General features: G+C 44.0%; 1 protein-coding gene across 1 annotated transcript; it reads left to right on the top strand.

The window, feature by feature from the left end:
• The first annotated feature begins 3,897 nt into the window (after positions 1-3,897).
• On the top strand, positions 3,898-7,608 carry LOC117457452 (extracellular calcium-sensing receptor-like). The gene is made up of 6 exons (XM_034097554.2): positions 3,898-4,088; positions 4,270-4,567; positions 4,702-5,496; positions 5,666-5,893; positions 6,098-6,221; positions 6,689-7,608. Exons 1-6 carry the CDS (start codon positions 3,913-3,915, stop codon positions 7,606-7,608), a joined length of 2,541 nt encoding a protein of 846 aa, XP_033953445.1. The 5' UTR covers positions 3,898-3,912.
• Positions 7,609-14,820: the final 7,212 nt, after the last annotated feature.

The following is a 14,820-nucleotide window of genomic DNA, read 5'->3' as shown; positions in this document are numbered from 1 at the left end:
TTGACCATGATGTTAACTTTCGATAGCAAACTTTCTACCTTGGAGTAAAGAAAGAAAGACTCCTACTTTAAGTGTATAAGCTTGTGTTTTTAAACCTTTGGAAGCAATTAAGTTAGATGTCAAATAATTCCTAGATAAGACCACACTGTTAGGCTTTGACAGGAACTTCACAATGAGATACAAGTGAAAAATAAAAATGATGGAACATTTACCAACGTTATAGTATTGGTAATGTTTCACAATGTGTGCATGTCAGTGTTGAACCGTGTCTATCACAACTGGACCTTCTGTAGACACACACACACCCTCCGCCGCCACCGCCGCGCCCCCCGCCGTTATAATGTCCGTCTTTTCACCGAATTGTCGTCTTGAAAATGGTACTCACTGTTACTCAAGAATATTTTAATGTGATCTGTGCATTTGGAGACTTTTAGTCTTTTCTCGTATGTGTCCTGTTTGTAATTTGAACAGGGCAAAGGTCAAGAGGCTCTGCCTTTCCTGTGGGGGAAGTGTGGACCATGCACGTTGGCATTAACAGGCCGTTCTTTGTTTTCAACATGTCTGGTACTAATTAGGGAAAGCGCGCGGTTATCAGCTCCTCCCTTTTAACATATAGAGGTGCTCCTGCCATTTTGTCCTCAGTGTTGCCAGGGTTTTTCAATGATGAGATACCTTGTAAATGCTCCGGCCGTTTGACTCTCAATAAACTCCAGTGTTTGATTAAACGGATTCCAGCTTCCATTCCTTTCATTGCATTGCTGAACAGAAGTTTCTTCACAAATTGGCGTCACGAACGAGATACCAAAAGATCTTCGGAGACTGGTAAGTGTACATTTATATTTTGAGATTGGCTTACCAGGATCTGTGGTTGACGGTATCATAAATTACCTGTAAAACTGAGCGGCTGCAATTTTTTTTGGTTTCTCTACTCGTTTACATTTGGAGGATTAATAAATAACCTTGGAAATTGGTGTCTAGGGGACTTTGTCCTGGCCGATTTACCCTGTGGTTGTTGCTGGGGCATGTGCCTGCAGAACAAGCACAGCTCATGTAAAAACAATGAGAATATTTGGGGCTAATAAATAACCTGGGAATATCGACTTTCATCGATTTCCTCTGTGTGTGATTCTCGGAATTAAATTACCGGACAATTACACACAGCAAAGTGGAGCTTCTGCATTAGAAGCAATGTGATAGATTTGTATTGAAACAAATTGCCGAATTCTGGAGATTTCAGAGGTTAAACTGCTTAAATCGACAGCTTTGCTGCTGCCTGTCTGTTCTCTTCCCCCCCTGTGGAGAGCCGCAGGCAAAGAGAGAGGAACAGCACATGGTCACATTATTTCCACGACACTGCCATTTTTGAACTAAAGAAAGTGGTTAAACGTGGTGTGAGAATGTGATCTATGAGTTGCTGAATTTAGCTGTTGTTTTTGGAAGAACGGGTGAGAAAAAATTAAAGTCTATGCTCTCGGACGAAAGAGTAAAGCACCACTAAATAAGCATAGTGGTTGTTGATTTGAGAATACATTAGTTATTGCTCTTCAACAGATTCCGTTCTTAGCACTTGTACAAGGATTATGAGTAAGAAGGCACTCATAATTAAACAGATATTTCTCTACCCCCTCTGAAAGTCTCCCTAATTCGGATTAAATTTAAAGCTGAAAGAGTTTCTGTCACGCTGATGATTGTTGAGAGTTTATGTTTGTTTGTCTAAAATTGCAGTGTTTGTTTTATTGTACTAACCGTTAAACATGGGTAATACTGTCTCCACAAACGATTCGGTTGGTAAGAGGAAAAACAATTCACGCACCAAGACACTTCCAAAAAATCCTATTACAGACAGCCATTACACGCACATGTTTTCCCCTAATATGCCGTCTGGAATTGTTCGAAGAAGATTGGATTGGTCTAAAGTTATGCCGTTTACCTCGTTACTTTGTGAACACTCACAACAGAATAGTCAGAAAGGGAAGATTCTATTTGATTGGCCGTTAACTGGTACTTTTGACATGGCCGTGTTGTGGCAGGCATTCAAATTAATTGAAAATTAGGTGAATTGCTCCTGGGATGTAACATACATGAAGGAATGTGTTAAAGCTTGGATGGCTATTGCAGAAACAAGAGGTTATGATGAGCGGAAAAATGAAAAATCAGTTGGCACCGAGCGAGGCTCCATTGAGCTCAAGGCTTTAATTGATCGAGTTTCTAAATGTGCGGCGAATTGTCATTTGCTCAGCCTAGAGGCTGCTTTTGATGTTAAATCAGAGAACATGTCCAGAATTAAGGAAATACACGGAAAAGACGTTGCAGCCATTGCAAAATCAGTTATGTACGATTGGCTGAAAAGACAAGGGAAATCTCCCAGCACAGCTCAGCTAATTTACATGTTAACAGATGCTGGGCTGCTGGAGGAAAAGCAGGCTGTAGCTCTCTGTACACAAATAATTCCCACGATAGGACTCTCAAATCCTGTTGCAAGAAACTCCGATGATGATCTGTTAATGACAGCTGCAGCTATCATGAATCAAAATGGGTTGACATATCAGGCAGGACAGTATAGACAACAAGAAAGTGAGCAGCAGGAACACAGTGCAGCGGACAGTGGAGAGGAAATGTCGGACAGCAGCCCATTACAAACCCCCACTTCTAGTTCCGCAACAACAATGTTATACAATCCAAACACGCCGTACGGCAGCAGTTTTAAAACATACGTCCCGCATAGAATTATCACCAGACTGCAAACATCTCAGAATAATAATTCTGCTGAAGCTGTGACCGCACCGAAAATTCTGATAGGAGAAGTTCCAGTTTATAAGCCTTAGACACCCGCTGAGGGCATGGATGTCACTAATCACGCTCCCAGTCCCACTAAAAGCCCAGATGAGTATCTGTCGTGGTTGACTAATGTCTGCTCAGTTTATAACTGTTTGGTTCATGATGTTAAACAGCTGATAATCCTAACATACAAGGCAGATTGGCCGACGTGCAGGGACGAGTTTAAATTCCCTGACTGTACGCCTGCAGGTGACTGGCCTCCGACACAGACGCGTGATATGTGGATCCAGACCGTAGCTGCTTTGGCTATTAAAACATGCGCGAAGACTCACACAGATTTTTCGCAAGTAACGGCTTGCGTACAGAACCCAACAGAAACTGTCCCAGAATTTCTCCAGCGTTTCATGACAGTGTGGGATAATAATGCGGGCATTAAAAGGGAGGGCAATGATTTGTTCGCCATACAGAGTTTGTTACATAATTTAATCAATGTTATGCTTTTTTATTTATGCATTTTATATCTAATCCTTAGGTAGATTTCTTAAAAAACAAAACTGTTTACTGAAGTTGAAGCTGCCAAATTTAAAACATACTATCCAGGCCTGCCCCTCCCTACACGCAGATCACGCAGACTGCGTGGGGCCTCATTCTATGCGTAAAAGCGGAGGAATTAAGCGCGCCACAGTTCCGCCGCTGCGAGGCTCCGGCGCTCGCAGTTCACGCGCATGCTCCACTAGCACTAGCTGGCTTTAACTATAAAAGGCAACTTGGAAATATGCCATGGATTTTGGGTTAGAGTTGTTTCAAGATATGATCTTTTGAGAAATAATTGAAGAATAGTTGTTTTTTTAGCAGATAAATCGAGAGCATACAAGTACCAGTAAGTTTAGCAACGCAAATAACCCTTTTTCCTGTTTGGCGCCTCCTTCCTTTGCCCCCAAGTCAACAAAGATAAAATATCAATGTTCCATTATTCTTACCCAAGTTTCTCCAAAATATATAAATACAAGTGCCCAATTTAAACTTGCATTGGGGTTCATGTGATGCCACTGAATTGTTTTGGCTCACTCAAACAAGATGTCATCCACACAGAGGTGGCCGGAGCAGGGATGGGCACTCTTACATCTGTTGCTGATGGCATCTTTCTCTCAGGCTGAGGAGCCAGTGTGCACACAGAGAGGGGACCCTGAGATCCCTCAGATGTTTAAGGATGGGGACATAATGTTGGGGGGAATCTTCTCTTTCCACAGCAGCTGGAAGAACAGACGGGATTCCTACATGGACAAACCACTAGCACTGCAATGCACCAGGTAACAGTATACCATATCAATATTTTGCTTCAGATTTCTGAAAGGGTATAACATTGAATATTTAAATGAGGATATACCCCTATTGTGTTTGATTTTATCATCAAATACTTCCATGTACTGTGCCACTCTTTCTACTGCATGGACCTTTTTTAACTAATTATTATTAACTGTTTGCATCAAGCTTGAATTTCAGAGGGATCCAGTTTGCCCAGGCTATGCTATTTGCCGTAGAGGAGATTAATAACAGCACGGACCTATTGCCTGGCATCTCTATGGGCTATAGGATCTATGATTCCTGTGGCTCAATTGCCAAAAGTGTGAGGGTTGCATTGGCCTTTGCAAATGGTAATGAAGTTGTATCACAACCCTCTGAAGTACCATGTACAAGACCTGCCCAAGTGCAGGCCATTATGGGAGAAAGTTCTTCCTCTCCTTGCATGGCTATGGCTACTGCCATCGGACCCCTTCATATTCCAATGGTGGGTAAGATTGTTTGATATTATTAATATTCAACTATTGCAACTATGTATAGCAAAAGGGATTGTAGTTGGCTGTATAACTACTTTATATTCTGAATCTTTACCTTGGGATATAACTTGTTTTTTTCTTTTAGATCAGCCACTTTGCTACTTGTGCCTGTCTCAGTGATAAATCCAAGTACCCATCCTTCCTCAGAACAATACCCAGTGACTACTACCAGAGCAGAGCCCTGGCACAGCTGGTTAAGCATTTTGGTTGGACTTGGGTTGGAGCTATGAGAACAAATGATGATTATGGAAACAACGGTATGGCCACATTCACAGAAACGGCCCAGCAGCTTGGCATCTGTCTTGAGTACTCTGTGTCCTTCTTTAGAACCGATCCACCAGACAAAATACAAAAGATAATTGACATTATCAAGGCTTCCACTGCCAAGGTGATCATTGCTTTCCTCTCCCACAAGGATTTGGATGTGATACTACTTATACTTTCTCACCACAACTTGACTGGGTACCAGTGGATAGGCTCTGAGAGCTGGATCTTTGATTCACAAACTGCAACCGTGGATAAGCATCACATTCTAGACGGTGCTATCGGCCTGTCCATCCCCGAAGCACATGTCAGTGGCATGAGGGAGTTCATGTTGGATGTGAGGCCGCTCAATGTATCTAGTAATGAAATGTTTACAGCGTATTATGAGACGGTATTTAGTTGTAAGTTCAAGCAGTCAAAGTCTTCATCAAGAAATCAGAAAGAATGTACTGGACGTGAAGATTTGACTGAAGTTCAAAACAGCTTCACCGATATGTCTCTGATGCCTATCTTTAACAATGTCTATAAAGGAGTGTATGCTGCAGCCCACGCACTTCATTTTATTCTCAGCTGTAACAAAACATGTAACGCCAAGGTGCAGCTAGATCCATTTACGGTGAGTTGAACACCAATGTTCCTGAAGTTTTTACATCAAATCACTTCAACAAGGAACATGTTTACAATAACGTAAATTAAACTTTTGCTGTCTCTCACGCTTTTAAAACACTTGGACCACAACACATTCTTCAAATTATGTTCTGCATTGACGGATATTTGTTTTTCAGATTTTAAAGCACATAAGAACTATTCAGTTTAAAACAAAGGAAGGAGAAGAGGTTTACTTCAATGAAAATGGAGACCCAGCAGCAAAGTATGAAATTATAAATTGGAAGCCAAGAGAAAATGACATTGTGGAGTTTGTCACAGTTGGCTTTTATGATGCATCTTTACCTGCAAACAAACAGCTACATCTGCAAAATGAGTCTATAACTTGGACACAGAACTCCCAACAGGTAAAATACCGTAAGATCACTGTTGTTGCTAATTACAGTCTTTTTGTTTCATTATAAATATGAAATTGACACTGTTAGTCATGCACGTCATAATGTATGTTTTTTAAGCATCAACATTTTAAATAGAAATATAAAAAGGCAACACAGTAATCAAAGTGAAGGCCGATCTTTTTCTTTCTTCTCATAGTCGATTTGATCCCACAGGTGCCTGTGTCAGTTTGCAGTGAAAAATGTCTTCCAGGAACTCGCAAGGTTCTCCAAAAAGGAATGCCTGTCTGCTGCTATGACTGTATAAGATGTGCAGAGGGAGATATCAGCAACATTACAGGTGTAGTTACATAAATGCAAGACAAAACATGTATCGTTCATTTTAAGAAATTGCAGTGGGTTTTTGGGGGATTTCAAAACCATGCAGTCCTTTAAGAAGAAAAAAACACAATATCGAAACATAACCAATAATTGCAAATGATACATATACAGATACTGAGACAGAATTCTGAAGTCAGCTATAAATATATGCAAAAGTCTTCCTAAGGATTAATGCATTATGTCAAAGCACCAATGTAAAATAAACGTTTCTACTTCAAGTCTAAAAATAAATAATTGTATTATTCATAGGAATTCATAGAAATCCCTGGGAAGAACTTGTGCTTGTCCAAATAAGCAAAACATGTTATATACTTAGTTGCTTAGTTGCTGTACTGTCTTGTATGCTTAGAAAATATGCAACGTAGGGACAAATACAAAATTAAAAAATTATTATTCATAATGTTTACCACATTTTTTTTTCTTCAGACTCCGTCACCTGTGTGCGGTGTTACCCTGAGTTCTGGTCAAATGAAAGAAGAGATGCCTGTGTAAAGAAGGAGGCAGAGTTTCTGTCATATGAAGAGATTATGGGAGCGCTGCTCACTGCAGCATCCTTATTTGGAGCATGCATCACAGCTGTTGTGGCATTCATTTTCTTCAGATACAGGAAAACTCCAATTGTCAGGGCTAACAACTCTGAGCTGAGCTTCCTGCTGAGCTTCCTGCTGCTCTTCTCCTTGACTCTGTGTTTCCTGTGTTCTCTGACCTTCATCGGTCGGCCCTCAGATTGGTCATGCATGCTGCGACACACAGCATTCGGCATCACCTTTGTCCTCTGTATCTCTTGTGTTCTGGGGAAAACTATAGTGGTGCTAATGGCCTTCAGGGCTACTCTTCCAGGCAATAATATGATGAAGTGGTTTGGGCCTGCCCAGCAGAAACTAACTGTTCTGGGTTTCACTCTAATACAAGTAATGATATGTATCCTCTGGTTAACAATTTCTCCTCCTTTTCCTTTTAAGAATTTTAAAGACTTCAAAGACAAAATAATCTTAGAGTGTGCTTTGGGCTCAGCTTTGGGCTTTTGGTCTGTACTTGGGTACATAGGACTACTGGCCATTTTATGTTTCATTCTTGCTTTTCTGGCTCGGAAACTGCCTGATAACTTTAATGAAGCCAAGTTTATCACCTTTAGCATGCTGATATTCTGCGCTGTATGGATCACTTTCATCCCAGCGTATGTAAGCTCTCCTGGAAAGTTTAGTGTTGCTGTAGAGATATTTGCTATTCTGTCCTCCAGTTTTGGACTGTTCTTTTGTATTTTCATCCCAAAATGTTATATCATCTTACTCAAACCAGAGAGGAATACAAAAAAATATATAATGGGAAAGGGAGCCCTAAAATAATGATGGAACCCTACAATTATATTTGTTTATTTTAGTGTTTCCAACTGTGAGTTATTTTACTGTGTAACGTAGCATATTGAGATGACTCCTTTTAATAGAATGCTATGTACCATCGTTTCAACCAATATGTATATATGCAAATATAAAAAGAAAACAATTATATGCAGACCCAAAATACCAATCTCCTATGTGATTTCAGATTAATTGCCAGAAATTGTTATTCAAATAATAAAACCAACATTGTCTCGCATAAAACATTTGACTAAACTTACATTTCATCTCGTTTCCTGAGACTTCTTTTCAAGCAGGATAATTCCCTTCATGTTATTGATGGTGTATAAAGGGGTGTCATGAGCTCTCAAGCAGATTGGCGTGACCTGAAGAGCACAGCCATGTCCTAACTGAGGCCGCTCCTTTTGGTTCTGCTAATGGGGAAGAGGGACTCTGTGTTCCGACTGCAAGACTCAGCACAACCGCCTGAACTGTTCCAAGATGGTGACCTTGTTATTGGAGGCATTTTTTCATTCTGCACAAGGCAGGATTACGTAATTAACACATTTCAGACAATTCCAGGAGTACGGAAATGTAAAAACTATGCATTGTTAGTAGGGCTGTGCATCTTCACTGGTCTCACGATTCGATTCGATTACGATTATCCTGTCAACGGTTCGATTCAATTCGATATCACGATGCATCACGATTCATACCAATGCGTTGCATCCTCAATTTTCTATATTACTGCACATGGCTTATTTTGCATCAATGCATACATGCTGTAAATACATATATTAACTCTCTTTTTATTATTTAGAAAGTGCTTCAGAAATCAATAACATAAATGTCTTGACATTAATTTATAAACCAAAATAAATGAATTGTATAGGTCTAGCCTCCGTGTGTGAAGTTGTTCCATCCTCAAAAACAAAAAAATAATGCTTCTGCAGTCTAGCTGCAGCTTCTAGCAACAGTCTTCTGTTAAAAAAAGGACACTGAATGTCCTGAATGTGGCATCACACACAGGACTTGAGTCTGAACACAGCAGACAACAGGAGTATTTACAATAGCATAGGCTATAGGCTACAAACAAAAATACTGCATGTGGGTGCACACTTACATTCTCTGTCTTACTGTTGCATAAATCCCATGAATGTATGAGATTAAGTTAGCTTCATTATATCTCAGTGATTACGTGAATAATAAAGTTTCTATCGGGTCACTATCAGCCTGTCACTCATTATTTTCAGGGAGGGGGCGGGGTTTGGAGGAACGGAGAGGAGACGGTGATCGCGGAAGCTTTTTTCCTCCTGCCTTCACAAACTTTACACATGTATATATCGTCTGAAAATTGCTAGAGGGCATTACTATTGCATACTCTGCAATCCAAGACTTAATTAAATCCACCAAAAACCTGACATGATTGTAACGCGATTATTTTTGAAAAACATAAATCCCTGTGCAGCAGCGACACGGAGTGATTCAGAGCGGGTCCTTCTGCTGTTGGTTCTGGACTGGTGTTCTTGTGTTGGTGGATAAAGCAGACTGCTCCGTGTTTGGTGTTGCTGTGCCGCTGTCACGTCTGTTCCCTGATCTCTACGTCACCGACCGATTTGATATTAAAGTGACAGAAAAAAAAAACGTTATAGTAAAGCCGCGGCCGTAAAATCAGGAAGCAAGGTTACTACGCTATAATCGATTATCTTCCGTCACTGCATCGATACCGAATCGTCCACGTCCGCATCGCAATGCATCGTAGAAACGATTATTTTCAACACCCCTAATTGTTAGGCATATTTTCAACGTCGTATGTTCATTGCAACCCGGTATCACGGCAAGACATGAACATGTGACGATTTACCATGCTGGGAGACGTGAAGATGTCATGATTTCGTCCCTTCAAACGCAGTGGCGAGCCGTGACTTTTATACCTAGGCCCTCTGACCCCCCCCCCCCCTCTATCACCTTCTATCATGGGCTACTTCTGATTGATTAACAATGGCTGGTACATGTGGAGCACAGAACTTCTGATTAGTGTGGATGACTGACACACAAGAAAAAAAAAAAATTGTAAAAAAAAAAATGTAAATAATGATAATCGCATCATTTAAAATCGCGATTTTGATTTAAAATCGATTAATCGTTCAGCCCTAGCGCTTCCTGTGTCTAAGCTGATTCACCGCTCTTAATCTATTACCTATCAACACATATATCGGCAAAGCTACAGGCAGGCAGGGCCCCGGCATGTCCTGGAAAGAGTTGAGAGTGCTTTACACCCTTGAGCCTGGACCCAGCATATATCAGTCAGTGTTTGCGTTTTTTACACACACATCCTTATCAGGCTTCGGAGACAGCAGTCTTGAAGGGGGGGAGGACATTTTGGTCCGGATGATTGTGGTAGGCATGGTGACGGGGGTGTTGGTGCGCGTCCAGGGGGAGGAGGTGGTTGACGTGGGCACGGTGACGGAGACGGGGGAGGTAGTGCGCGTCTCTGCTTCAGTGATTTTGATGGGCGTCGTTGAGGAGCGGGGGTAAAGGACATGCTGCCAGCCCTGCGTATCGCCCCCTAGTTTGGTTATTGAACTCCAGGAAGGAATCGGTGCCAACCCTCTGTATCTCCTTCATGTGTTCAGCGATCTCCAGGAGGGTGGGCAAGGGTGAAAGGGTGAACGGAGAGTAGAGAGAGCTGTGGGGTGAAGGAAGAGTATCCTCAGAGGTGATAGGGGGGGTGAAGGGCGGTGGAGACTCCTCCATTTGTCTCCCATGATCAAGACATTCCTCAGGCGGGTGCAGTGATAGATTTTCAAGGTTTTCTGAGCGATGTGTTGTGTCTTTCTCTTGTTTTGATTCCTCTTGTTGCTTGTCCTTGGCAGTGGGAACAGATTGATGACGCAGGCAGTTGAATATCCATCCATCCATCCATCCATCTTCTCCCGCTTATCCGTGGTCGGGTCGCGGGGGTAGCAGTTCCAGCAGAGAGCCCCAAACTTTATTTTCCCTGGCGACATCAACCAGCTCTGACTGGGGGATCCCAAGGCGCTCCCAGGCCAGCGAAGAGATATGATCCCTCCACCTGGTCCTAGGTCTACCCCTTGGTCTCTTCCCAGCTGGACGTGCCTGGAACACCTCCCTAGGGAGGCGCCCAGGTGGCATCCTAACTAGGTGCCCGAACCACCTCAAGTGGCTTCTTTCGACGCGAAGGAGGAGCGGCTCAACTCCGAGTCCCTCCCTGATGACCGAACTTCTCACCTTATCTCTAAGGGAGACACCAGCCACCCGGCGGAGGAAACCCATCTCGGCCGCTTGTATCCGCGATCTCGTTCTTTCGGTCATGACCCATCCTTCATGACCATAGGTGAGGGTAGGAACGAAAATGGCCCGGTAGACAGAGAGCTTTGCCTTCTGGCTCAGCTCCCTTTTCGTCACAACGGTGCGGTAAAGCGACTGCAGTACCGCTCCCGCTGCTCCGATTCTCCGGCCCATCTCACGCTCCATTGTTCCCTCACTCGAGAACAAGACCCAGAGATACTTGAACTCCTTCACTTGGGGTAAGGACTCATTCCCTACTTGGAGTGGACAGTCCATCGGTTTCCTGCTGAGAACCATGGCCTCAGATTTGGAGGTGCTGATCCTCATCCCAGCCGCTTCACACTCGGTTGCGAACCGATCCAGTCAGTGCTGAAGGTCGCAGACCGATGAAGCCATTAGAACCACATCATCTGCAAAAAGCAGTGGTGCAATCCTTAGTCCACCGAACTGCAGACCCCCTCCCCCATGACTACACCTCGAAATCCGATCCATGTATATTACAAACAGGATTGGTGACAAAGCGCAGCCCTGGCGGAGGCCAACCCTCACCGGAAATGGGTCCGACTTACTGCCGAGGACCCGGACACAGCTCTCGCTTTGGGAGTACAGAGATTGGATGGCCCTGAGTAGAGACCCCCTCACCCCATACTCCCGCAGCACCTCCCACAGTAACTCCCTGGGAACCCGGTCATATGCCTTCTCCAAGTCTACAAAACACATGTAGACCGGATAAGCGTACTCCCAGGCCCCCTCCAGGATCCTTGCGAGAGTAAAAAGCTGATCCGTCGTTCCACGACCAGGACGGAATCCGCATTGTTCCTCCTCAATCTGAGGTTCGACAATCGGCCTGACCCTCCTTTCGAGTACCTTGGAGTAAACTTTCCCGGGGAGGCTGAGTAGTGTGATGCCTCTGTAATTGGCACACACCCTCTGATCCCCCTTTTTAAAAAGGGGAACCACCACCCCAGTCTGCCACTCCTTCGGTACTGTTTCCGACTTCCACGCAACGTTGATGAGACGTGTCAACCATGACAGTCCCTCAACACCCAGAGCCTTCAGCATTTCCGGGCGGATCTCATCCACCCCCGGGGCTTTGCCACTGTGGAGTTGTTTGACGACCTCAGTGACCTCCCCCCGGGAGATTGGTGTTGATCCCCCGTCATACTCCAGCTCTGCCTCTAACATAGAGGGCGGAGTTGTCGGGTTCAGGAGTTCCTCAAAGTGTTCCTTCCAACGCCCCAACACTCCATCAGTTGAGGTCAACAACGTCCCATCCTTACTGTACACAGCTTGGATGGTCCCCTGCTTCCCCCTCCTGAGGTGTCGGACAGTTTTCCAGAACAACTTTGGTGCCGCCCGAAAGTCCTTCTCCGAACTTCTCCCACACCCGCTGCTTTGCCTCGGCCACGGATGAGGCTGCTGCCCTTCGGGCCTGTCGGTACCTTGCAACTGCCTCGGGAGTCCCCTGGGATAACAAATCCCTGAAGGCCTCCTTCTTCAGTCGGACGGCTTCCCTGACCACCGGTGTCCACCAGGAGGTTCGAGGGTTACCGCCCCTTGAGGCACCTAGGACCTTGAGACCACAGCTCCCCGCCGCGGCTTCGGCAATAGAGGCTTTGAACACCGACCACTCTGGTTCAATGTCCCCAACCTCCACAGGAATGCCCGAAAAGCTCCGCCGGAGGTGTGAGTTGAAGGCCTCCTGAACTTGGGCCTCCTCCAGACGTTCCCAGTTCACCCGAACTACACGTTTGGGCTTACCAGGTCTATCCAGAGGCTTCCCCCGCCACTCGACCCAACTCACCACCAGATGGTGATCAGTTGACAACTCCGCCCCTCTCTTTACCCGAGTGTCCAAAACATACGGCCTCAGGTCCGATGATACGATAACGAAATCGATCATGGACCTTCTGCCTAGGGTGCTCTGGTACCACATACACTTATGAGCATCCTTATGCTCGAACATGGTGTTTGTTATGGCCAATCCATGACTAGCACAGAAGTCCAGTAACAAACCACCACTCCGGGAGATCAGGGGGGCTGTTCCTCCCAATCACGCCCCTCCAAGTGTCTCCATCATTGCCCACATGTGCGTTGAAGTCTCCCAGCAAGATTAAAGAGTCCCCTTCAGGAGCCCCATACAGGACTCTTTCCAGGGTCTCCAAGAAGGCCGTATACTCATAAGCACACACAACAGTCAGAGTTTTCCCCCCCATAACCCGCAGGCGTAGGGAGGCGACCCTCTCGTCCACTGGGGTAAACTCCAACAACGAAGCACCTAACCAGGGACTTGTGAGTATCCTCCTTCTGGGCCTGAATATGTTAGAGATAAAGAATTGAATATGTTAGAGATAAAGAATTGAATATGTTAGAGATAAACAATTTCACTCCATTTGCCTTAAAAAGATGTCTGCGGTCCCAGAAAAAGTTAAAGTTGTCAATAAAATGGACAGAATGGTCAGTACAGACAGTTGAAAGCCACGTGTTCAGTGCAAACAATCTGCTGAATCTCTCCACTTCTCTTCTGACTGGCGGTAGAGGGCCACTGATGAACACCTCTGCATTTAGAGAGCTGACAGTTTCCAACAGACATTTAAAGAGCTTACGAAATGCTTTTAGCACCTGTTAGTGGGCTTAGTATATGATAGAGGTTGCATTTGTATTGTGAAATGTGCCATATGATTTTTTATTGATCTATTTTTAATAAATCACGATTATAACAGCATACAAAAGTTGTCAGTTAGTAACAATCGTTCGTTGCGCCGGAAACACCAACTTCGGCCATTTCCGGCGATGACGTCATGAGTAGAACACAGCTGAGCTCAGTCCCGTTTGAATGCACTGAAGGGCCAAATATTATGACAAAGGATGCACAGCAATAAGACGCCAAGAATAATTGGCAAGTGATATGTTGTATGGGGATGTGGGGCCGTCTCAACATCTGGTTATGGGATGTTTTTGTGGCCAAAAAATGATCAAATGTTGCATATATGGACAAAACAAGTGCGTCGTATGAGGCGGACTTTTGCTAGACCAGGTAACCCGGGGTCGATGAAACCGACGATGTGTGGGCAGCACATCGAGAGATCGTGTTTCGAACAATCAACAATGCCCGCTAAGGAGAGAGAGTAAAAGCTTTCTCGAAGGTTTGTTTTGCTTTCTTACAACGTTACGTTAACTCAACCTTACGTTTGCCATGAGGCTATGTTACTTCCCTTAAGAGCTAGCTGTCTTAGCTAACAACAGTTAGCAGCTAACGTTTTCTGCAGTTTGTGTTTCCACTGAAAAACGTGATGTAGTTATTTAAGGGTAAGTTAACTAAACGTTATCTTACAAGTAGAGAGAGTTAAGTTGTGTTTAAAATCGTCAATGTAATGCACGTTAGCACTGTATGCACTGTAGCTCACCAAAGGTTAGCATGTTAAGCTGCACTTTATGTGGCAGCTCGCTCAAAGAGGGGTTTTGTGCTTCATTGTAAACTTTTATTACAAATGTGTGTTAATCTACCTGAAATTGTAGGGACAGTTTTTTTCTATTCAACTATACAGACCATTATTGAGGAGATGCAAAACATACTGTAAATGAGTTGAGTCTGACATATACTTTGAGTAATGTTACTTTGCTGCTAAAAAATGAAACATTATCAGATGAGGACATCACCAAAGTGTGTGAGTCTGTCAGGGGATTTGATCTGTTCTTTGCATGTCGTACAGGGCCTGTACGACATGATTACAAATGTTCCATTAATTAGCACTCCTTTATTAAATATTATGAACAGTGGCAAGCCGTGACTTTTATACCTAGGCCCTCTAACCCCCCCCCCCCCTTGAAAGAAAATAAGAGATATTAAGTCATAGCGTATACTTCAGCGGATTATCAAAACAGCGGCCCGGGGTGTAAAACGCATCA

Source organism: Pseudochaenichthys georgianus, chromosome 13 (assembly GCF_902827115.2).
Source record: "Pseudochaenichthys georgianus chromosome 13, fPseGeo1.2, whole genome shotgun sequence".
Classification (NCBI taxonomy): domain Eukaryota; kingdom Metazoa; phylum Chordata; class Actinopteri; order Perciformes; family Channichthyidae; genus Pseudochaenichthys; species Pseudochaenichthys georgianus.
Note: the sequence above shows the minus strand (reverse complement) of the source record. Positions and strands in the feature narration are given on the sequence as shown.

What these genes read in the sequence shown, in the direction of transcription:
- LOC117457452 (XM_034097554.2), top strand. Translation starts at nt 3,913, where the DNA reads ATGGCATCTTTCTCTCAGGCTGAGGAGCCAGTGTGCACACAGAGAGGG. An exon ending in TGCAGCTAGATCCATTTACG is followed by an intron (nt 5,497 to 5,665) that starts GTGAGTTGAACA and finishes TTTGTTTTTCAG; the next exon opens with ATTTTAAAGCACATAAGAAC. An exon ending in AGATATCAGCAACATTACAG is followed by an intron (nt 6,222 to 6,688) that starts GTGTAGTTACAT and finishes TTTTTTCTTCAG; the next exon opens with ACTCCGTCACCTGTGTGCGG.